The sequence below is a fragment of the Helianthus annuus genome, chromosome 4 (genome assembly GCF_002127325.2).
Source record: "Helianthus annuus cultivar XRQ/B chromosome 4, HanXRQr2.0-SUNRISE, whole genome shotgun sequence".
NCBI classification, from domain to species: Eukaryota; Viridiplantae; Streptophyta; class Magnoliopsida; order Asterales; family Asteraceae; genus Helianthus; species Helianthus annuus.
In genome coordinates, this window is record NC_035436.2 from 50337821 (window position 1) to 50360793 (window position 22973).

The following is a 22973-nucleotide window of genomic DNA, read 5'->3' on the forward strand; positions in this document are numbered from 1 at the left end:
TCATTCCGCAACTTTTGTCCTTATTAGTTATTAGTAAAACTTATGTAAATGAAGGAATACTTATGTATCCTAATGTTAATTTTGAATGTTAGTTAACCTAGAAATTGCTAAACTAAGGTCATGCAAATGCTTGGCTTGTCGTTTATAATGAATACTCTTACCTTGTCGGTGAGAATTTATATTTCTAAAAGTAGAGTGTTACATAGAAGCATTAACATCACATTGGACTTAATTGTAGTGCATTGTGCTTAACAAGTATACTTATAGCATATTGAGTGATGTCAAACAGTAGTTGCCTGTTCTGTATGAATTTGTCATTATTTGCTCTGAATGCGATTCTGGATTTCCATATAAAGATATTTGTGATACTGTCCACACATTTGGTAACTAACTAACTAACCAACTAGCAGCTATGCAATTTTGTATTGTCATGCGCCCTGGTGGTGTTTTCTTTGTTAACTAATAACTAGTTCATTTAAGTCTTGAGAAGTTGACTCTGGCACTTATTAATCTTATGTTTATATCAAAGTCGCGTATCACTCTGGCACTTGTTAATCTGCATGTTTTGTGCTTACGTAGTTGAAACTTGTCGGGTTTTGAACAGTGTGGCTTACTTACACGTCATCGCTGCTATGACTTTTACGGCTGCAAACGCGACCGCAAACGGCTGCGATTTCGCTGCCGTTTGGGGCTGCGTTTGCAGCCGTAAACGGGCGTTTAAACGGCTACAAACGCAGCCGCAAACGGCTGCGAAATCGCTGTCATTTGGGGCTGCGTTTGTAGCCGTTTAAACGCCTGTTTACGGCTGCAAACGCAGCCCCAAATGACAGCGATTTCGCAGCTGTTTGGGGCTGCGTTTACAGCCGCAGAGGGGCGTTTCTCATAAAAAAGTATACATGAGAAAATATATATTTTTTTTAAACTTAAGTTGTTTTTTTTAAACAGAAAACTGTTCTTTTTAAATAGAAAATACTTTTTTTTGGTTTTCAGGACGAGAAAGATGGAGGAAATGGATATAGAACAAACTAATCCGGAGCAGGCGCAGCGGCAGCGGCGGGCGCGTCCACCGCCGGATCCTCTCGAGAATCACCCGTATTTGGAGTTTCCTCCGGAGTCCGACGCTGCTCTCCGTTGCGAGAAGCTTTGGAAGATGCATATCGGTGAACGTTTTGCGGTTTCTTGGAAAACCCTCCGGAAGCTCGATGTTGAAGATTGGGCGCGTGGGTTTGTTCCCGTTGATTCACCGTGGGATCGGCTGTTTGAGCTATCCTTTACGCCGAGCTACAAGGAGATACTGATCGAGTTTCTGTCGTCGTTCGAGTTTCATCCTCGTCGGCCAAATGAGGCTGTGGACCCCGCGCAATCCCCTCCCCCGCCCGAGGTTTCGTTTCGCATGGCTGGCCAGGCACGTTCTATGTCACTTGCAGAGTTTGCGGTGCATAGCGGTTTGTATACGGAAGCTGAGATCGCTACGGAACTTATACGACGGTACGTTTAACACAAATTTTGTATTGTTATTATTATTATTTTAATATATAACAATTAAGATTTAATATTAATTTAACGTTTAATAAACATTCGTGTAAACAGGGGTTGGTAATGGTTGATAAACCCACGCTTTTAGAGTTTTGGGCGACGATCGCGGACATCAATCATTGGGACCACCGACAATCCAAGGGGAGGGTTACGCTGATTGAAGATCCGCTCTTCAGGTACGTTAGTTATTATTATTTTAATAATAGTTATTATTATTTAAATAGAAAATATATTTTTTAAACCTAAATTGTTTTTTTATCTAAACAGAAAACTGTTTTTTTTAAACAGAAAACAGTTTTTTTAAACAGAATTTTATTTTTAAACAGATTTTTTTAAAATAGAAGTTTTTTTTTAATTATTTAGTCGAAGTCGAACCGTAAGGCGCGTACGGTCCTAACGAGCTTCGAAACTAAGTTCGTCGTTAAAATATTTTAACGACTAACTTAGTTTAGGCGCTCGTTAGGGACCTACGCGACTTACGGTTCGACGTGGACTAAATAATAAAAAAAATATAATTAAACGACGATCTTAGTTTTGACGCTTGTAAGACGCTTACGGTCCTAACGAGCGTCGAAACTAAGTTCATCGTTAAAATATTTTTTTTTATTATTAAGGCGAAGTCGAACCGTAAGGCGCGTAGGACCCTAACGAGCGCCGAAACTAAGTTCGTCGTTTTATATTTTAACGACGAACTTATTTTGACGCTCGTTAGGGATCTACGCGACTTACGGTTCGACATGGACTAAATAATAAAAAAAATATAATTTTAATAGAAAACTGTTTTTTTAAACAGAATTTTTTAAAAAGAATTTCTTTTTAAACATAATTTTTTTTAATTATTTAGTCGAAGTCGAACCGTAAGGCGCGTAGGTCCCTAACGAGCGTCGAAATAAGATCATCGTTAAATTATATTTTAACAACGATCTTATTTTGACGCCCGTTTAAACGCCCTTTACGCCCTTTACGGCTGCAAATGGCTGCGATTTCACTGTCGTTTGCGGCTGCGTTTGCAGCCGTTTAAACGGTGGTTTACGGCTGCAAACGCAGCCCAAAACGGCTGCGAAATAGGGGCGTTTCTCATGTATATTTTTTTTATTATTTAGTCGAAGTCGAACCGTAAGGCGCGTAGGTCCCTAACGAGCGTCGAAGCTAAGATCGTCGTTAAAATATAAAACTTCGATCTTAGTTTCGACGCTCGTTAGGGACCTACGCGCCTTACGGTTCGACTTTGGCTAAATAATAAAAAAAAATTTTAAAGACGGACTTAGTTTCGACGCTCGTTAGGACCGTACGCGCCTTACGGACGACGTCGACTAAATAATAATTTTAGTGGACGTCGTCCGTAAGGCGCGTACGGTCCTAACGAGCGTCGAAACTAAGTTCGTCGTTAAAATATTTTAACGAAGAACTTATTTTGACGCTCGTTAGGGACCTACGCGACTTACGGTTCGACGTGGACTAAATAATAAAAAAAATATAATTTAACGACGATCTTAGTTTTGACGCTCGTAAGGCGCGTACGGTCCTAACGAGCGTCGAAACTAAGTTCCTCATTAAAATATTTTTTTTGTTTAGTCGAAGTCGAACCGTAAGGCGCGTAGGTCTATAACGGGCGTCGAAACTAAGTTCGTCGTTTTATATTTGAACGACGAACTTATTTTGACGCTCGTTAGGGACCTACGCGACTTACGGTTCGACATGGACTAAATAATAAAAAAATATAATTTAAACAGAAAACTGTTTTTTTTTAAACAGATTTTTTTTTAAACAGAATTTCTTTTTAAACAATTTTTTTTAAACAGAATTTTTTTTTAATTATTTAGTCGAAGTCGAACCGTAAGGCGCGTAGGTCCCTAACGAGCGTCGAAATAAGATCGTCGTTATCATTAAAATATATTTTAATGACGATCTTATTTCGACGCCCGTTTAAACGCCCTTTACGGCTACAAATGGCTGAGATTTCGCTGCCGTTTGCGGCTGCGTTTGCAGCCGTTTAAACGCCGGTTTACGGCTGCAAACGCAGCACCAAATGGCTGCGAAATAGGGGCGTTTCTCATGTATATATATTTTTTTTATTATTTAGTCGAAGTCGAACCGTAAGTCACGTAGGTCCCTAACGAGCGTCGAAATAAGTTTGTCGTTAAAATATAAAACGACAAACTTAGTTTCGGTGCTCGTTAGAGACCTACGCGCCTTACGGTTCGACTTCGACTAAATAATAAAAAAAATATTTTAACGAGGAACTTAGTTTCGACGCTCGTTAGGACCGTACGCGCCTTACGAGCGTCGAAACTAAGATCGTCGTTAAATTATATTTTTTATTATTTAGTCCACGTCGAACCGTAAGTCGCGTAGGTCCCTAACAAGCGTCGAAACTAGGATCGTCGTTAAATATTTCGACGTGGACAAAATGATATAAAAATAGAATTTAACGACGATCTTAGTTTCGACGCTCGTAAGGCGCGTAGGTTCGTTACGCGCGTCAAAATCCGTAACAAGTCAAAAATATATTGTTTTTTATCCTCATTTAGTCGAGGTCGTCTGATTATTATTTACTGACTGGTTTCCATTTATGCAGGTATTTGCACAAAATGATTTCCACTTCGATCACTGCTCGAAACAAAAGCCGGGAGTGGTGTACGAGTGGTGACTTGTTTTTTTTATATTGCCTCTTATACAAGAGGTCGTGCGCTCTCGCCTACGGGTTGGCGCAGTACTTCGCCTCCGCGCATCATCGACAGGAGCGCGAACTGCTATTCTTCGGCGCCTACGTGACCAGGATAGCCCTTTCGTTGGGCTATAATCCGACGAATGACCGCAGCCGTGTAGGCCCGGCGACACAGCCGAAGCGGATGGGGATGAACACAGTAAACGGAATGCAAATTACCAAAGACTTCCCATGCGGGAAGCGGTTAAAGAAACTGGACGGCACGCAATACGAGCTTACACAGCTGCCGTAACAGTTCCCTCCGGTATATCCTCCGCATGATCCGGAGGCGCCGGAGCCGCATGAGTCGGTCATCGTCATTCCGCAGCCACCACCGCCGCGTGGACCACCAGGGGCGCCTCAGTTCCCACGCCATGTTTGGCCCGGTCCTGACCCATCACAACAGTGGCAGTTTCGGTTAGCTGAAAGGAACAACTATCTGTTGGAGTGGGTGGCTGCGGCGTTGCAGCAGCAACGACAGCATGACGGGTTACCTCCACTACCCTTCATTACAGATGCGGAATGGGATCAGCATCAGCAGCAGCAGCAGCATGAGCAGCAGCAGGAGTATTTTATCATTTTGTTATGTATGCACAAACGTTTCTTGCATATATCAAACTTTTGGTGTAAACGGTTTAACATATTCTGAAATGTTATATACTATGGTGTACATATAAAATTCTGGCAGGTTATATAAAATTCTGGAAGTTTAACATGTTCTGTTATACATATAAAATTCTGGAAGTTTATATAAAATTCTGGAAGTTTAACATGTTCTGTTATACGTACATATAAAATTCTGGAAGGTTAAATACGCTGCGTATTGACCTATACGCAACGTATATAAACCTGGTAAAATTTTGATGCTTCAAACCCACCTAAATGACCCCAAATTTGCAGATGTTTTATATACGCTGCGTATAGGTCAATACGCAGCGTATATGGTTAACCCTATACGATGCGTATTGACCTATACGCAGCGTAGACACACCTTGTTTTCTGTGCAATGATTGGTTATCAGGCAGGCACTGAGATCTATGGTGTATCTACGCTGCGTATAGATCAATACGCAGCGTATAGGGTTACCTATACGCTGCGTATTGACCTATGCGCAGCGTAGATAAACTCTAATTTTGCTAGGGTTTGATGTGCCAATAGGCACTTTAGTGTGTCAATAGGCACACCCAACTAAATATGACTCGTGTATCCAAAGATAAATAATACGATAAGAAATATCTGAAGATAAGTACGATAGGAAATATTTGAATTAACCATATTTACCAAAAAAGAAAATCAAACGCTTAACTAGTTGAGATTTTTTTTGGTATTTTCTTCGACGGGAATTGAATTTGTATTTTATTTCGGTGCCGATTTCTTTCATATCGGCTTTCTCAACCTTATTTCCTCGATTTGCGCCATCATTGTGAGTTTTTTCTCATGTCTCTCTTTCTCTTTCTCTTGTTACAATCGTTGTATTTTCTCTTCTCTCGAACCGTCGCGTGGGTGTTAAACGGAGTTTGCTTCGTCGGAATAGAGCGGTAGGTCCCGTCTCCCTCTCCCGGAAGATTGGTTGCACCTTTCCTTCTTTCCTGATCCGGTTTTCTTCCTTTGGCACCTGGTCGGTATTCATCTTTCTTTCTTGGTTTGGCTTCTCCTCCACCCTCACTTCCCGCAGCGGCTTTTCGACTTCTTCGGGGCTTAGTGGGTCTGATATTGGTCGCGGCTATCTGAGTATAGTTAAGCTAGATCGATTCGAATCCCATTAACACCCTTAGGGTGGGAGAGCTTCTGTTTCGTTTGTTTTCTTGGAGGGTCCGGGAGATAGCATCTTTATTACAGTCCACGTTTCCAGTTTCATGGCATACGAAGTTCCGTGTATGGAGGAGGTCGATGGCAATGAGGCCCCATGGTCAGAAGTGAACTACCAGAAGAATAGGAAGAGCAAAGGGAACGGGGTGGAGATGACTTTTCTCGTCCAGAATCTGCCGGAACAGACGTTAAAGGTGCATCTTTGGCGTGCTTTCCAACCATTCGGTTTTGTCTCAGACGCGTACGTAGCTCGCAAGAAGGATAAACGAGGGAATAACTTTGGGTTTATCAGATACAAGGGAGTAGGAAACGTTGGTGAAACTCTGGCGAAGATGAACACGGTCAAGATATTCGAGGCTAAGGTAACAGTTATTCTGGCAAAGTATGATAAGAATCATAAAGAATTTATTTACACATCGAAAACAATTGGAGAAAAGGTCTGGAGGCCTAAGGACATGGGCCAGAGGGATCAGCAATGCTCTGGTATGGCAGTCCCGGGGGGAGCGGGAGTTAAGGAAGGCCAGTCTTACGCGAGTTTATTCCGAACAGAAGGTAACGCTACAAACTCAGGTTCTAAGACGATTGCGGTGGATGGTAATGGATCCAAGTATCCGTTACATTGTAGGGGTCGCTCGATTCATGGAATTGCTAAAGACTTGGCGACTTTGAATAACTTGCAAAGAACCTTAAATAGTGCCGGTCTAGATAACTTTGGTCTTTCGTATGTGGGGGGACTTAGTGTATTGCTTACCTTAGGCAACCCGAATAGTGTGAGAGAAGTCTTGGACAGCCACTCGGGTGTGCTGTCAGAAGTTTTTAGTAGGTTCAGTGTTTGGAACGGTGAGGACCTTCCGGTGGATCGGGTGGCAACGCTCCGAGTTACAGGTGTGCCGGTACTTCTAAAAGAAAATTCTCTATTTGACCGTATTGGGAACCTATTTGGTCGGGTGGTCCAGGGATCGAATTTTTCCTGGCTTGTGTCGGACAATTCTGATAGTTCAGTTAAGGTCTTGGTCCCCCCCGGAAAACGTATAGACGAATCGGTGGTAGTTCAATGGAAGGATAGGAGATTTGTTGTGTGGGTCGCTGAATCTCTTGAGTTGTGGTCACCTGATTCAGAAGACGGGTCATCTTCGGAGGACTCGGATTCGGATTCAGACAACGACGGAGATGAGGTTCCTATTTTTGACGAGGTTGAAGAAGGGGAAATCCGGTCAGACGTGCCGGCGGCCGGTAACCAGGTTGACAGCAGTTGCAAGAAGTCTCCGGAAGTCGAAAAGCCTCCCAGCACCACTCCCGAGGTTAGCATGCATCAAGAGCAGGTTGGAATGAATGTTTCGGCTGACGTTCCGATATCCGAGGAATTAAATGCTGATACATCTTTGGTTAACGGTGGTAACTATTTCGGAAGGAAAGAGAATATGGAAGGTCAAAAGGCAAAAGATGTCAGGGATGATTATTTGCATGGGGATGTATCTGTGAATCCTAGGAACTTGGAAAGTACCCACGTGCAAACATCCAGTTTCGTACCGGGCAATAATTTGAGTGGTGGGCCTCCCTCGAATTTGGATCTACATGTTCCATCTCGTATTGGGCCTGTTAATTCTCCTGGGCCTTGTGTTCCCCCCTCTATTGGTAAACGGACTAGAGACCAAAGGAGCCCACCTTCTGTAGGCTCAACTCAAGGACCCCATATTAGAATCAGGCAGGAAAGTGTCAATACTGATAGTTCATCGCTGGATCTTAATCGTACTGCAGAGTATCAATACCCCGTTGATGATGGGGCTTCTTCCTGTCCCCAGGATCGACCATCGGGCGTAGAATTCAGGGATCGACCGTCTTCTGCTCGGAATGAGGACACTCAGTATGCCAAGTCTCCGATTGCGGATGAGGTAGAAGCAACGGCACAAGTTGGGGAAGTTGTGGGTGTCAATCTGCGGGGATTTGAAGCGGAAATTCGTGCGACCATTATCGGTGAAGGTACTAATATTCGTTTCCAATGAATTTTCTATCAATTAACTTACGAGGGGTCCGAGATTTTCGGAAATTAGATTGGATTCGTGGCCTTAAGACAAGCCATGGGGTTCAGTTTTTGAGCGTTCAGGAGACAAAATTGAACGAATCGGGTGGTTTTGCTTTTAATCAGATGTGGGGGAGGTCAGCGTTTAATTTGGCAGTTGTGGATTCATGCGGGAGGTCCGGCGGTTTGGTGTCCATTTGGGACCCATCTGTATTTTTTGGTAGGGACATAATTAAGCATAGATTCTTCTTGTGTGTCTGCGGTGAATTAATTCCGAGTGGCAAGAAGCTGAATGTGGTTAATATTTATGCTCCGAATGATGCGTCGGCCCGTAGGGCTCTTTGGTCAGAATTGGTGAATCTAAGGAACTCTAGACAAGGTTTGTGGGTATTTATGGGGGATTTCAACGATGTCAGGCAAGCGGATGAAAGGCTAAATTCGGAGTTCGTGGCGGCGAACGCAGATGCATTTAATGATTTCATATTATCAGCAGCTTTACAAGAATACGATATGGGTGGTGCAAAATACACTTATATATCGGATCGCGGGGATAAGTTAAGTAAATTGGATCGGTTCTTAGTGTGTATCGGCTTCGTGGAAAATTGGCCGGGGGCGGCGTTGACGGCTCTTGACAGGTTATACTCCGATCACAGACCCTTGTTGTTGTCTACAAATCCTTGTGATTTTGGACATATCCCTTTCCGCTTTTACAATTCGTGGTTTGAAATGCATGGTTTTGTGGGTTTTGTCATGAGTAAATGTAATCAGTTTGCCTTTAATGGTCCGGGGGACCTAGCACTTGCCACTAAACTTAGATGGTTGAAAGGTAAGATCAAAGATTGGATTAGAGTGGAAAAAAGAAGGGGTGAGGATACTTACTCCTCGCATAAGAAAACGTTGGCTGTTCTGGAGCTTTTGGCCGAGGAGAGGAACCTCTGTGCCTCCGAGCTGAATTTGAGGAGCGATTGCAGGAATTTTATGATGGAGTTCGATAAACAAAGGCAGGCGGATACGCGTCAGAAATCTAGAATTAGGTGGGCATGTGACGGGGATGAAAATACCAGCTTCTTTCATTCGGTGGTAAACTCTAATCTTAGTTCCAACCGCATCAATGGGATTTTTGTAGGCGATGAGTGGGTCTCTAACCCGGTTATTATTAAGCAACAGTTCTTCGATTTCTATGCTCAGTTATTCTCTGAGCCAACGAGTAACCGGCCTAAGATCGCTTGTCCGCATTTAAATATTCTGTCGTCAAGAGAAAGTGAGGATTTAATTCGGCCTTTTTCTCTCTTTGAAATCAAAGAAGCGGTTTGGGAATGTGATGGTGACCGTGCTCCCGGGCCGGATGGATTCAATTTCTCCTTTTTGAAGCGGTGTTGGGATGGTTTACAAAATGACTTTATAAGATTGTTTGAAGACTTCTATATGCAGCCGTCCTTGAGTACGAGTTGCTCCTCTTCCTTTATTTCCTTGATTCCTAAGGTAAAAGATCCTATGCGGCCATCGGACTTCCGCCCCATTAGCCTTATTGGGTGTATTAATAAAGTCCTATCTAAGGTCTTGGTTAACCGGCTGAAAAAAGTAATCGGTAGGCTTATTTCGGTGGAGCAATCAGCGTTTCTTGCTGGTAGGAATATTGTGGATGGGCCATTGATGTTAAACGAGGTATTAGCATGGATGAAACAGGCTAAAAGAGTCGGTGGGATGTTTAAAGTGGATATCCAAAAGGCCTATGATTCTCTTAGTTGGTCTTTTCTTGTATCTATTTTAGAGCAAATGGGTTTCCCTACAAGATGGTGTGAATGGATAATGGCATTACTCAAATCCGCACGAGCTTCGGTGTTGGTCAATGGGTCTCCGACTATGGAGTTCGAGTGCTCGAGGGGACTTCGCCAAGGAGATCCGTTATCTCCGTTTCTATTTCTCATTGCTATGGAAGCCCTCTCTGGTATGATGAAGAAGGCTTCGGATGTTGGTTTATTTCGCGGTATTAGTATTAGTAATGGGTTTACGCTTTCTCATTTACTGTACGCCGATGATGTTATTTTCTTGGGGGAATGGTCCGAATCTAATATCCGTAATCTACACCGGATCCTGAGGTGTTTTCACATGTCCTCTGGTCTTAAAGTTAATCTGTCCAAGTGCAGTCTTTATGGTATAGGAGTGGAGGATCACGAAGTGGCTAGATTGGCAAATTTTCTAAATTGTAAAGTTGGTTCATTTCCATTCAAGTATCTGGGCCTGTATGTGGGTGCAAATATGAATCTTGTGCGGAATTGGAAACCTATAGTAGATCTTTTCAAAGGAAGGCTATCCATTTGGAAGGCGAAGACGTTATCATATGGAGGGAGAATAACGCTAATAAAATCGGTTTTGTCTTCACTACCGACCTACTTCTTCTCATTGTATCGGGCTCCGACTCAGGTCCTGAATCAGCTCGAAAGGCTCCGTAGAGTTTTTTTCTGGGGCGGTAATGAGGAAGTATCAAAAATGGCATGGACGGCGTGGGAAAACGTGGTCGCTCCGATAGAATATGGGGGATTGGGTTTCGGGTCACTAAGAGACACTAATCTGGCCATGCTAGCAAAGTGGTGGTGGCGATTCAAAACAGAGAAAGACGGTCTTTGGAGGAAAGTGGTCTGGGCCATTCATTTTAACTCTCGCTCTTGGAATCCGATTCCTGCCAAACTTTCTATCTCAGGGCCTTGGAAGCAAATTTCTGCTATTTCTTCTAGATTGTCGCCCTTGGGGATCGATCTTAATAATTCTATAATAGGGTCGCTTAGAGATGGGGCGGAGATTGCATTCTGGTTGGATGTCTGGGCGACGCCACAACCATTTCAGGTCCTTTTTCCTTCTCTATTCCTGTTAGAAAAACATAAATGGTCCTCTGTCGCCGACAAATTTCGATCTGATCCAGCGGGCGCTACTTGGATTTGGTCTTGGAAACGGAATATTTTGACTCCGGATGAAGTCAGCGAGTTCTCGCTGTTATTAAATATCATTCAGTCCCGCTCGGTCTCAAATGGCTCTGATTCTTGGTGCTGGAGTTTAGATCCGTCGGGCCAGTTCAGCGTCCGCAGCATTCGGAAATCACTAGCCGTGTTTAATCAGGTTCGACCGGACTACGTGGTTAAGTGGAATAATTGGGTACCTAAAAAAGTCGGCGTGGTTGCATGGAGAGCTCACAAGGAAAGGTTGCCAACTAGAACGGCACTTCATAAGAGAGGTATTCCGGTCCAAAATTTGGAGTGTATTTTATGTCGTGAGTATGCCGAAACAGCAGACCACCTGTTAGTCTCATGTGGCTTTGCTCAAACTATATGGCAAGTGGTGTGTCAGTGGTGCAAGACGGAACCGATGATCGCGTTTAGTATCCAAGACATCCTTGATACACACAAGTTCTTTGGTGGTTCGGTCAAGAAGAAGAAAGCTTTTCACGCGGTGTGCCTAGTTACTTTATGGAGCATTTGGATATCGAGAAATGAACTTATGTTTGAGGGGAGAGCAAAAACGGTCGCGGCGGTTGTAGAAGAGATTAAGGCGAAGTCTTTTGCTTGGGTGAAATACCGATCGAAGGAACAAGCGATGAACTGGGAGCATTGGAAAAGCTTTGCTGTTTTTTGATTCTGTATTTCTCTAGGGCTGTTTGGTTTTATTGGTGGTAGTTTTTGGAGTTTTGGTGTATGTAATCTTTGGGTTAGCCGCTGGCTAAATCTTAATAAAAAATTTTTGTTGGCCGTTCAAAAAAAAACAATCGTTGTATTTTCTTATTCAACCTTTGTACCTTTAATTAATATAACTCATTAAAACCAAACAAATCCGGATATATTCCATAAAAGTCAATATAACTTATTTATTGACTCGTTACAAACAATAATCACCCAACCCAATATAGGCATAGGATCCAAACTATGGGAAATTTTTGTGAAATATCAAGAGCTCAAAACACTTGATTCATTTTGTTTAAAGCTTAGAAGGTGGTGTTTTATTTATGAATGTTATAATGATAAAGTCAGAAGAAATACACCTAGCTACATATGACCAAATATATTTATATACATTAGGTGACTTTGTTTAATTGATTGCAATGGAATAGAATCTTTTACATGTCATCACTTGTGTTACGTGTTTTAAGCTTAGAAGGTTGTGTTTAATTTATGGATGTGATAATGAGAAAGACAATAGAAATAACTGGCTACATATGACCACATATATTTATATACATTTCTTAGTAGACTTTGTTTAATTGATTGCAGTGGAATAGAATCTTTTACATGTCATTACTTCTGTTACGTGTTTAAAGCTTATAAGGTTGTGTTTAATTTATGGATGTGATAATTTATGGATGTGATAATGAGAAAGTCAATAGAAATAACTGGCTACATATGATCAAATATATTTATATACATTTCTTAGTAGACATTGTTTAATTGTTTACAGTGGAATATAATCTTTTACATGTCATTACTTGTGTTACGTGTTTAAAGCTTAGAAGGTTGTGTTTAATTTATGGATGTGATAATGAGAAAGTCAATAAAAATAACTGGCTACATATGACCAAATATATTTATATACATTTCTTAATAGACATTGTTTAATTGATTACAGTGGAATATAATCTTTTACATGTCATTACTTGTGTTACGTGTTAAATGATAATCTTTTCTACGTCATTTTGTAAATCGCAATTTTCGTCACTATGATATTTTAGAGATGATAAATGGAGATGGTACGTGACAGGAGTTGAATTTTAAAAAAAAAAATGAATATATATACCCTTGCAAGTTTAAGCCATTTCTACCATCAGGGATATCAATCCACATTTGTCAATGGTTTCATTTCTCATCATACCATCAACTGTCCTGCTCTTCTTGCTTTTCCTCATTCCCATTAGATGGTTATTGTCAAAAACCCGCTGTCTACCGCCCGGACCACCTGGATTACCCATATTCGGAAACCTACACCAACTTGACCTATCTGACCTCTCAGGTTACCTATATCGTCTTTCAAAAACTTATGGCCCGTTAATGTCCCTTCGCCTCGGTAATGTCCAAACCCTCGTTGTTTCTTCTGCCGAAATGGCAAAAGAGATCTTGAAAACCAATGATTTGGTCTTCTGCACTAGGCCGATTCTAACAGGCTTCCGGAAGTTATCATATGATAACAAAGACATCGTTTTGTCACCGTATAATGAGTACTGGAGACAGATGAGAAAGATCTGCACCCTTCATCTCTTTTCAATGAAACAAGTGAACTCGTTTCGTTCTGTTCGCGAACAAGAGGTGTTTGACATGATCGATAAGATCAAGACTCAAAGTTCTACGAAACAAGTAGTGGATTTGAGTGAAGCTGTTATGGTTCTCACTAGCAATATTATTTCCAGGGTGGCTTTTGGGAAGAGACCATCTGCATACAATTATAGAAAAGAAGGTACAAGATTTTCTGAACTTATGTTAGAGTGTCAAGAGGTGTTTGGTCATTTCTATTATAGGGATCATTTTCCTTTAATGGGATGGCTTGATAAACTCAATGGAAGCATTGCTAGACTCGAAAAGATCTTCAAAGACATGGATGAGTTCTATCAAGAAGTGATTGATGAGCATTTGAATCAAAGCCAACCAAACAAAAGGCAAGATGATATGGTTGATATCTTGCTTAAACTCAAGGAAGATTATGCCAATGATCTCACTTTTGATCATGTAAAAGGGGTAATCATGGTAAGCATTTCACTTTCATTCCTGAACTTTTTTTTTATTTCTTTGTGGTCGAGGAGATGGATAAGCATATTAAACATTTTTGAAACATGTTTGGTTTCTAGGGTAGCGAACTATGAAAAATATCCAATTTTGATTAGAATTCATTTATTTTTGCAATATTTTATTTAACATATAATTTTATTTTTATATAATAATTTGTGCTCGTTAATTATTTTTTTCTAAAAAAATTGAATACACACATTCTGATATAAATTTTATATAATACCGAGCTATATTCAAAAAGTTTATATCGCAATGTCGAAAAAATTAAACAAAACTGTGTATGTAGATATTTAAAAAAAAAATAACAAGCATAAGTTATTTTAAAAAAGTCAAATTATATGTTGAATGAAATATTTAATGAAAGAAACTCCTTTCATCCCTCATTTCAGATTCAATCAGTGGTTCTATATATAACCATGTTTATTTCTTTTTTCAGAATATCTTGTTGGGGGGAACAGAAACAAGTGCTTCAACAGTGATCTGGGCAATGACTTTGCTCATGAATAACCCTAATTCGTTGATGAAACTTAAACAAGAAGTGAGGAATGCAGTGGGAAACAAAGGGAAAGTAGATGAAGATGATCTTTATAAGCTTGACTATCTAAAAGCAGCAGTCAAAGAGGCGCTTCGACTATACCCAGTCTTACCATTTTTAATCCCTCGTGAATCTAGAGAGCGATGCGTTTTAGGTGGATACGAGATACCCAAAAATACTTTGGCGTACCTAAACGCATGGGCAGTAGGTCGTGACCCTAAATGCTGGGAACGACCTGAAGAGTTCGAGCCAGAGAGGTTCATGGGTAGTAATGTAGAGTATAAAGGGGTTGATTTTGAGTGGATCCCATTTGGGTCCGGTCGGAGAGGTTGTCCAGGGTTGTTGTTGGGAGCTACGACGGTGGAGTTGGCGCTTTCGAATATTGTTTACTCGTTTGACTGGGAAATGCCGAAAGGGACTAATGTTATTGACACTGTGAAAACTGAGGGGACCGTAATGCATAAGAAGAATGCACTTCAACTTATGGCTCAAGTTCCTGACAATGGCTGTTAAGAATTCATTACACCTCAATAAGACGATGTGAAAAACTTGGAAATAAAGCATTTTTAAAGGGGGATAAGTATTCTTCAATCTGTTATCGTTTGTACTTCATTGTGTTACATAGCAATACAAGTGAAAATCACTAAAAGACATAGCGATTTTCTTTGTGTGATATACATTGGAGGATTAGTCGATTCCAATAATAAAATTCCTCGAAAATTGGAGCAACTAATTAAGATGGTCAAGTCGAGGTTATATTAAAAAGGTCTCCTGAAGAGACAGTAGACATGGTGGTTCAAAAAGAACCTCAGGTACCTGAAACTAAAGAGATCTCGATAAGTTGTATCATGTCTAAGATATACATGGAAGCGAAATAAAATCGACGTTGTTATACTTTTGTATATAATTTAGCGCTTGTAATGATGAAATAATGAGGATCAAAATTTAAGATCTGCCTTTGAGAAATGATTGGCCAAAATGGAAAGACGCAAATGAGGCAGATTTAAATTCTCTAATGAAATGGAAAGTTTTCAGACCAAGAGTCCATACAATTGAATTTGTAAAGTATGTTGGATATTAATGGGGCTTTTATGCGAATCATGTGAAAATCAAATTAAATGAGATAAGGCAAATATGGTGCACAAGGATTTTCGCAAAAACCCATGATTGATTATAATGAGACACATTCTCTAGTGGTGAATTTAATGACTTTCCAATATTTTATTAGTCTGGTAATATAAAGAGAGAATTGATATGCGTCTTATGAATGTTATGTATCACTTGATACTAAAAGTTTACATGAAAGTCCCTCAAGGATTTGAATTATCAAAAATCATGTAAAATGAGTTCTCGGGAACGATATGATCATTGTATACAAATTAATATTTGAATACGTTGAATATAATTGAAACTCCTGATGAATATCCTAAAGCATTTAAGTGCTTATAAGGTTAAGTGGAAACATCTTATGGATGTAATTCTTGTGCACCAATAAGCATTCATAGAATACATGTACTTGGTGATTATGGTATCTCAATGTACAGTGTATAAGCATGATACAATATGTATTATACAAATGAAGCAAGTGTTCAAGACATCCTTGCATATGATATAGAAATCAATAAGGAGGTTTATGTAACAGAACTCCTAAAGAGTGTATGTACTTACATTGTTTTTCAAAGTGGAAAGAAGTAAGTGAATGATTGTAAATGCCTAAAGCATTGATTTCAAAACCTCGTGTATCTTTATAAACTTAAAAAGATAGTATGGATAAAATAGTTGGATTGAGTGTTGTACAACTCATTGAGATATTCGGATAAAGAGGGATATAAGTTTGATTAAATTAGCCATGTTTTTATCAAAAATCACTTTTAAAAGTTCAACTATAATCGCAGTTTACAATGATGATGTCTAGGCATCATCGAGAGAAATTGTCAAGCTTTTAGAGGGTGAATTTTTGAATGGCCCTGACACAGTCTGGTTATTACTCGACCTACAGTTTGAGTATATTTGTGATCATATTTTTATCTATCGAGGATAAAGCTCAACCTTAAAGTATGCTAAAGGTTGTTCAAACACCTTTTATAAGAAGCTATTATCGTTATCTCCTACCAAAGCAGGGATTTTCATTCCAAAAGTACCATGGCTAAAGTACAATTATGCATTAATATTTATTTCTAGCTACGTGCAATTATATATTATGCATGTAAAATGAGGAGACATTCCAATGCTAAAGCAGATATGTCCATACCCTAAAGGTAAGAATGATATGTGTCTATATTTTACTAACCCATGAAAACAAGTGTCGTTAGTCTTGTAGATGTAAAGAGTGTAACACAACATAGTCGTGGATCTTATGGTATTTGTTTGCAAGAGGAAACGCTAGAAGTCTCACAAGAAGATTTTACAATATTACTCAATATAAAGGATTGCACTTCAAAGCATCAAATGACAAATCATTCTACAAAAGTTTTGAGCAACTTACGAGGATGATGGACACACTTTACTTAAAGGATACATATTATATTGAGGGGGAGATTTATTTAAGTTGCACTCTTTTTCCCTCACTAAATTTTGTCCCATTTGGGTTTTCTTAGTAAGGTTTTTAACGAGGCAACAAACCCGATCCAGAAGTATCAGGGGGAGAAAATATGCATTACAGGCTGCACTCTTTTTCCTTTAACTATGGTTTTGTCCCACTGGGTTTTTTCCTGGCAAGGTTTTTAACGAGGCAGCATCCCCAAGCATATTAGGTTGATAACCAAGAGGGAGTGTTATAAATATATAATTATGGTTATCAACTCCATATATAGATTATCTTGTTCACCAAGTTTTCTTCTCCTATATATATAGCATATTGTATCTCATTGTAAATCATCTTTCAGAAATATTATATCTTCTCTCTATTATTCTTCTCTTATTATCGGGTATCCAAGATAGATAATACGATAAGAAATATCCAAAGATAAGTACGATAGCAAATATTCGAATTAACCATATTTACCAAAAAAGAAAATCAAAAGCTTAACTAGTTGAGAATTTTTTTGGTATTTTCTTCGACGGGAATTGAATTTTCTATTTCATTTCGGTGACGATTTCTTTCATATCGGCTTTCTCAACCTTATTTCCTCGATTTGCGCCATCGTTGTGAGTTTTTCTCATATTTCTTTCTCTTTCTCTTGTTATAATCGCTGTGTTTTCTTATTCAACCGTTGTACCTATAATTAATATAACACACTAAAACCAAACAATATCCGATATAATCCATAAAAGTCAATATAACTTATTTATTGACTGATTACATACAATATCACCCAACCCAATATAGGCATAGGATCCAAACTATGGAAAATTTTTGTGAAGTATCAAGAGCTCAAAACACTTGATTCATTTTGTTTAAAGCTTAGAAGGTGGTGTTTAATTTATGGATGTGATAATAACAAAGTCAGAAGAAATACACCTAGCTAGATCTGACCAAATATATTTATATACATTAAGTATACACCTAGCTAGATCTGACCAAATATATTTATATACATTAGTAGACTTTGTTTAATTGATTGCAATGGAATAGAATCTTGTACATGTCATTACTTGTGTTACGTGTTTAAAGCTTAGAAGGCTGTGTTTAATTTATGGATGTGATAATGAGAAAGTCAATAGAAACAAATGGCTACATATGACTCTTAATAGACATTGTGTAATTGATTAGTGGAATATAATCTTTTACATGTCATTTTGTAAATCGCAATTTTCGTCACTATGATATTTTAAATATGATAGATGAATATATATACCCTTGCAAGTTTAAGCCATTTTTACCATCAGGGATATCAATCCACATTTGTCAATGGTTTCATTTCTCATTATACCATCAGCTGTCCTTCTCTTCTTGCTCTTTCTCCTTCCCTTTAGAAGGGTATTGTCAAAAACCCGCCCTCTACCGCCCGGACCACCTGGATTGCCCATATTCGGAAACCTACACCAACTCGACCTATCTGACCTCTCGAGCTACCTATATCGTCTTTCAAAAACTTATGGCGCGTTAATGTCCCTTCGCCTCGGTAATGTCCAAACCCTCGTTGTTTCTTCTGCCGAAATGGCAAAAGAGATCTTGAAAACCAATGATTTGGTCTTCTGCACTAGGCCGATTCTAACAGGCTTCCGGAAGTTATCATATGATAACAAAGACATCGCTTTGTCACTGTATAATGAGTACTGGAGACAGATGAGAAAGATCTGCACCCTTCATCTCTTTTCAATGAAACAAGTGAACTCGTTTCGTTCTGTTCGCGAAGAAGAGGTGTTTGACATGATCTATAAGATCAAGACTCAAAGTTCTACGAAACAAGTAGTGGATTTAAGTGAAGCTGTTATGGTTCTCACTAGTAATATTATTTCTAGGGTGGCTTTTGGGAAGAGACCATCTGAATACAAGAATAGAAAAGAAGGTACAAGATTTTCTGAACTTATGTTAGAGTGTCAAGAGGTGTTTGGTCATTTCTATTATAGGGATCATTTTCCTTTAATGGGATGGCTTGATAAACTCAATGGAAGCATTGCTAGACTCGAAAAGATCTTCAAAGACATGGATGAGTTCTATCAAGAAGTGATTGATGAGCATTTGAATCAAAGCCAACCAAACAAAAGGCAAGATGATATGGTTGATATCTTGATTAAACTCAAGCAAGATTATGCCAATGATCTCACTTTTGATCATGTAAAAGGGGTAATCATGGTAAGCATTTCACTTTCATCCTGAACTTTTTTTTTTATTTCTATGTGGTCGAGGAGATGGATAAGCATATTAAAGATTTTTGAAACATGGTTGGTTTGTAGGGGTGCAAACTTAGCCGAGCGGCTCGCGAGCTACTCGAGATCGGCTCGAGAAAAAGTTTGAAACGAGTCGAGCCCGAGTCGAGCTTGAGCATAAAATAAAGCTTGTTTGTTTATCGAGCCCGAGCTGGAGCCTCGAATGTGAAGCTCGTTAGTCTCGTCGAGCCTTATGGAGCCTTAGTATAAACGAGCCAAGTCAAGCCGAGTTTATTTAAACTTGTTTACAATCCAACCTTGAACCTAAAAATAAGCTTATTTAGTAACGAGCCCGAGCTTCACTTATCGAGCTCGCAAGCCTAAAAAGTCTATTATTTATATTATTTTTATTTAATATATCAATTAATAGATAATAAACGAGCCGAGCTCGAGAAAATACCAAAGAGCCGAGCTCGAGCCCGAGCTCTCATAAGTTAATCGAGCTTGAGCTCGAGCCTAATCGAACTTGGACTCGGACTCAGCTCGTTTGCACCCCTGGTTTATAGGGTAGCGAACTATGAAAAAGTTCCAATTTTGATTCCAATTCATTTATTTTTTTATTTTTATTTAAAATATATTTTTATATAATAATTTGTGCTAGTTAATTATTTTTTTTCTAAAAAATTTGAATACACACATTCTCATATAAATTTTATTGAATACCGAGTTATAATCAAAAAGTTTATATCGAATTGTGGAAACAATTTAAACAAAGCTGTGTATGTAGGTATTTAATAAAATAACAAGCATAAGTTATTTAAAAAGTCAAATTATATTTTGAATGAAATATTTAATGAATTGGAGTCTCCTACTTGAGTAAGCTAACTGCTTAAAAACCGATTATTAAAAAAAAATCAATTAATTCACTTAAGTTTCCAAAGTGTTACAATCAGGTCATTCAATATTCATTTTTTATAAAAATTAAGGGTTTTTTCATACATTTTTAGAAGTAACCATTATGATGTGGATTTTTGTTTGTTTTTTCCCTTTTATTTGATGCTAACTTCGAGTGATGAGTGGATTGTAACTTGTTTTTTTAATTTTTAATGTAATTAAAGTGTTTTTATTTTGAATAAATATAATTTCATATATTAAAATAATCCGACTCCAACATCTTATGCTTCATTTTTTTCTTGACACATAGAAAAAAAGGACATGACCCGATTTGAATGTTAAGTTATCTAATTGAGATAAAAACGATACGAATGACCTAATTAGAAAACTTTTAAAAATTGTTTACTATTCTGTGACATTTTTCCAAAAAAATAATGTGGAAAAGCTTATCAATCTCTTAGACCACTTAGAAATAAAAGAACCACCTTTCATCCCTCATTTCAGATTAGGGATGAACATTTGGTACCGGGTACTGGTATTGAACCGGTACCGAACTGTACCAGGTATATCCGGTACCGATACCGGTATTCACTTTCTTTGTTTTTCGGTACCAGTACCGGTATTTATGGGTAAAACATCGGTACCGTACCGGTACTGATACCAGTACTGAATCGGTGTATTTGGTACCAGTACCGGTACCAACTTTTCATGTTTTTTGGTACCGAACGGTATCGTGCTCATCCCTAACAATCAGTGGTTCTATATATAACCATGTTTATTTCTTTTTGCAGAATATCTTGTTGGGGGGAACAGAAACAAGTGCTTCAACAGTGATCTGGGCAATGGCTTTGCTCATCAATAACCCTAATTCGTTGATGAAACTTAAACAAGAAGTTAGGAATGCAGTGGGAAACAAAGGGAAAGTAGATGAAGATGATCTTTATAAACTTGACTATCTAAAAGCAGTAGTCAAAGAGGCGCTTCGACTATACCCAGTCTTACCATTGTTACTCCCTCGTGAATCTAGAGAGCGATGCGTTTTAGGTGGATATGAGATACCCAAAAATACTTTGGTGTACCTAAACGCATGGGCAGTAGGTCGTGACCCTAAATGCTGGGAACGACCTGAAGAGTTCGAGCCAGAGAGGTTCCTGGGTAGTAATGTTGAGTATAAAGGGGTTGATTTTGAGTGGATCCCATTTGGGTCCGGTCGGAGAGGTTGTCCAGGGTTGTTGTTGGGAGCTACGACGGTGGAGTTGGCGCTTTCAAATATTGTTTACTCGTTTGACTGGGAAATGCCGAAAGGGACTAATGTTATTGACACCGTGAAAACTGAGGGGACCGTAATGCATAAGAAGAATGCACTTCAACTTGTGGCTCTAGTTCCTGACAATGGCTGCTAAGAGGTCACTACACCTCAATAAGGCGAAGTGAAAAACTTGGAAATAAAGCATTTTTAAAGGGGGATAAATATTCTTCAATCTGTTATCGTTTGTACTACATTGTGTTACATAGCAATAAAACTAGGGAAAATCACTAAAATACATAGTGGTTTTCTTTGTGTGATATACATTGGAGGATTAGTTACGCTTATAGCTAGCATTACGTTTCACAGTGTGGCCGTGCATCAACGCTGGGTTGGTATAGGCCTCGGTGGCGGATCTAGAAAAAACCTAAAGGGGCAACGTTTCTATAAAAAAGAGGCAGCAAAATCGGAAAAACGTCAAATTTTTCCAAAATTTACACTACCGCCGGAGTGTCAAGGGGCAACGGGCCGTTGCCCCTTGTTCTATGCTAGGTCCGCCCCTGATAGGCCTTTAAACCGAACGTTAAACGGTGAATCGTTCAACAAGAGGTTTGGTTATGTTTGCATTTATAATAAGTGAACAACGATAAAAATAATAGTTCATTAACAAAACAAACACACATGTATACATGTCTAGTTGTGAACGTTTGTTTATTTTCATTCGTTTACGTTCACTTATCTATGCTTGTTCATTTACGTACGTTCATTCGTTTACTTATATATATTCATGTTAATTTATTCAATATTGGCTCATCATGCCTAAGCCAATCATTCCAATCAAATTTAAAACCTATAACGGGTATGTTTGGCAAAATTAGCTGGTGGCTGTTAGCTGAAAGCTGGAAGCTGGTAGCTGGTGGCTGGAAGCTGGTAGCTGTAGCTGGTAGCTGTAGCTTTTTAGATATATTTGGTGTTTGGTAGAGTAGCTGGAGCTTTTAATAAAATGTATAAAATTACCAAAATGGACATAACTGAAAATTTAGAAAGTTGGTGCATTAAAAAGTTTCTTATTTTGAGAGGTTAAAATAGTTATTTTTCCCTAAAAGCTTGTAGCTCCTTCTAAACGCTACTAGTAGTAGCGTTCAACCAAAAGCTTCAAGCTCCTAACCTAAAAGCGTAAAGCTTCTTCAACCAAACAAGACTTTTTTTAAGTAGGAGCTTTTTCTTAAAAGCTTAAAGCTAGAAGCTCTTAAAAGCTCCTAAAAGCTCCATGCCAAACATACCCAACAATACCTTATGCAAAATAATGGCCGTGTATCCACTTCGGCTTCAACTTCGGCTAAAAAGCATGTGGCACACAAATAACCTTATACATATATCGTCAACAAAACATATAAATGTTTGTTTTAAAAATTTCAATTCACACACGAGCAAGACTTGGGTAGTGCATGTTCATGTATCTACCTATTATTTCCTTTACAACTATTAATTAATTTCTCTTTTCTATAGACTTCATTTCTTTTTCTTTATATGCTACTTTCTATAATTTCTTCATTTATGTAATTATAAGTTACAAATAAATTTAAGAGTTCAATGTCATTTTAGTCCTCGTGGTTTGGACTAATTTGCTAGTTTAGTCCAAAGGTTTCATTTTTAACCTGTGGGTCCAAAAAGGTTTCACCATTACCATTTTAGTCTACTGGGTTAACTTC

The 22973-nt window shown here is 38.9% G+C and overlaps 2 protein-coding genes across 2 annotated transcripts; both read left to right on the forward strand.

Annotated features, from left to right (window-relative positions):
- Window positions 1–12904: 12904 nt before the first annotated feature.
- On the forward strand, window positions 12905–15318 carry LOC110936339 (cytochrome P450 71A1-like). The gene is made up of 2 exons (XM_022178706.2): window positions 12905–13792; window positions 14271–15318. The coding sequence occupies exons 1-2, from the start codon at window positions 12905–12907 to the stop codon at window positions 14880–14882; spliced, it is 1500 nt and encodes a 499-aa protein (XP_022034398.1). The 3' UTR covers window positions 14883–15318.
- Window positions 15319–18204: 2886 nt separating this feature from the next.
- On the forward strand, window positions 18205–21585 carry LOC110936338 (cytochrome P450 71A1). The gene is made up of 2 exons (XM_022178705.2): window positions 18205–19107; window positions 20807–21585. The coding sequence occupies exons 1-2, from the start codon at window positions 18220–18222 to the stop codon at window positions 21416–21418; spliced, it is 1500 nt and encodes a 499-aa protein (XP_022034397.1). The 5' UTR covers window positions 18205–18219; the 3' UTR covers window positions 21419–21585.
- The last annotated feature ends 1388 nt before the right edge of the window (window positions 21586–22973 follow it).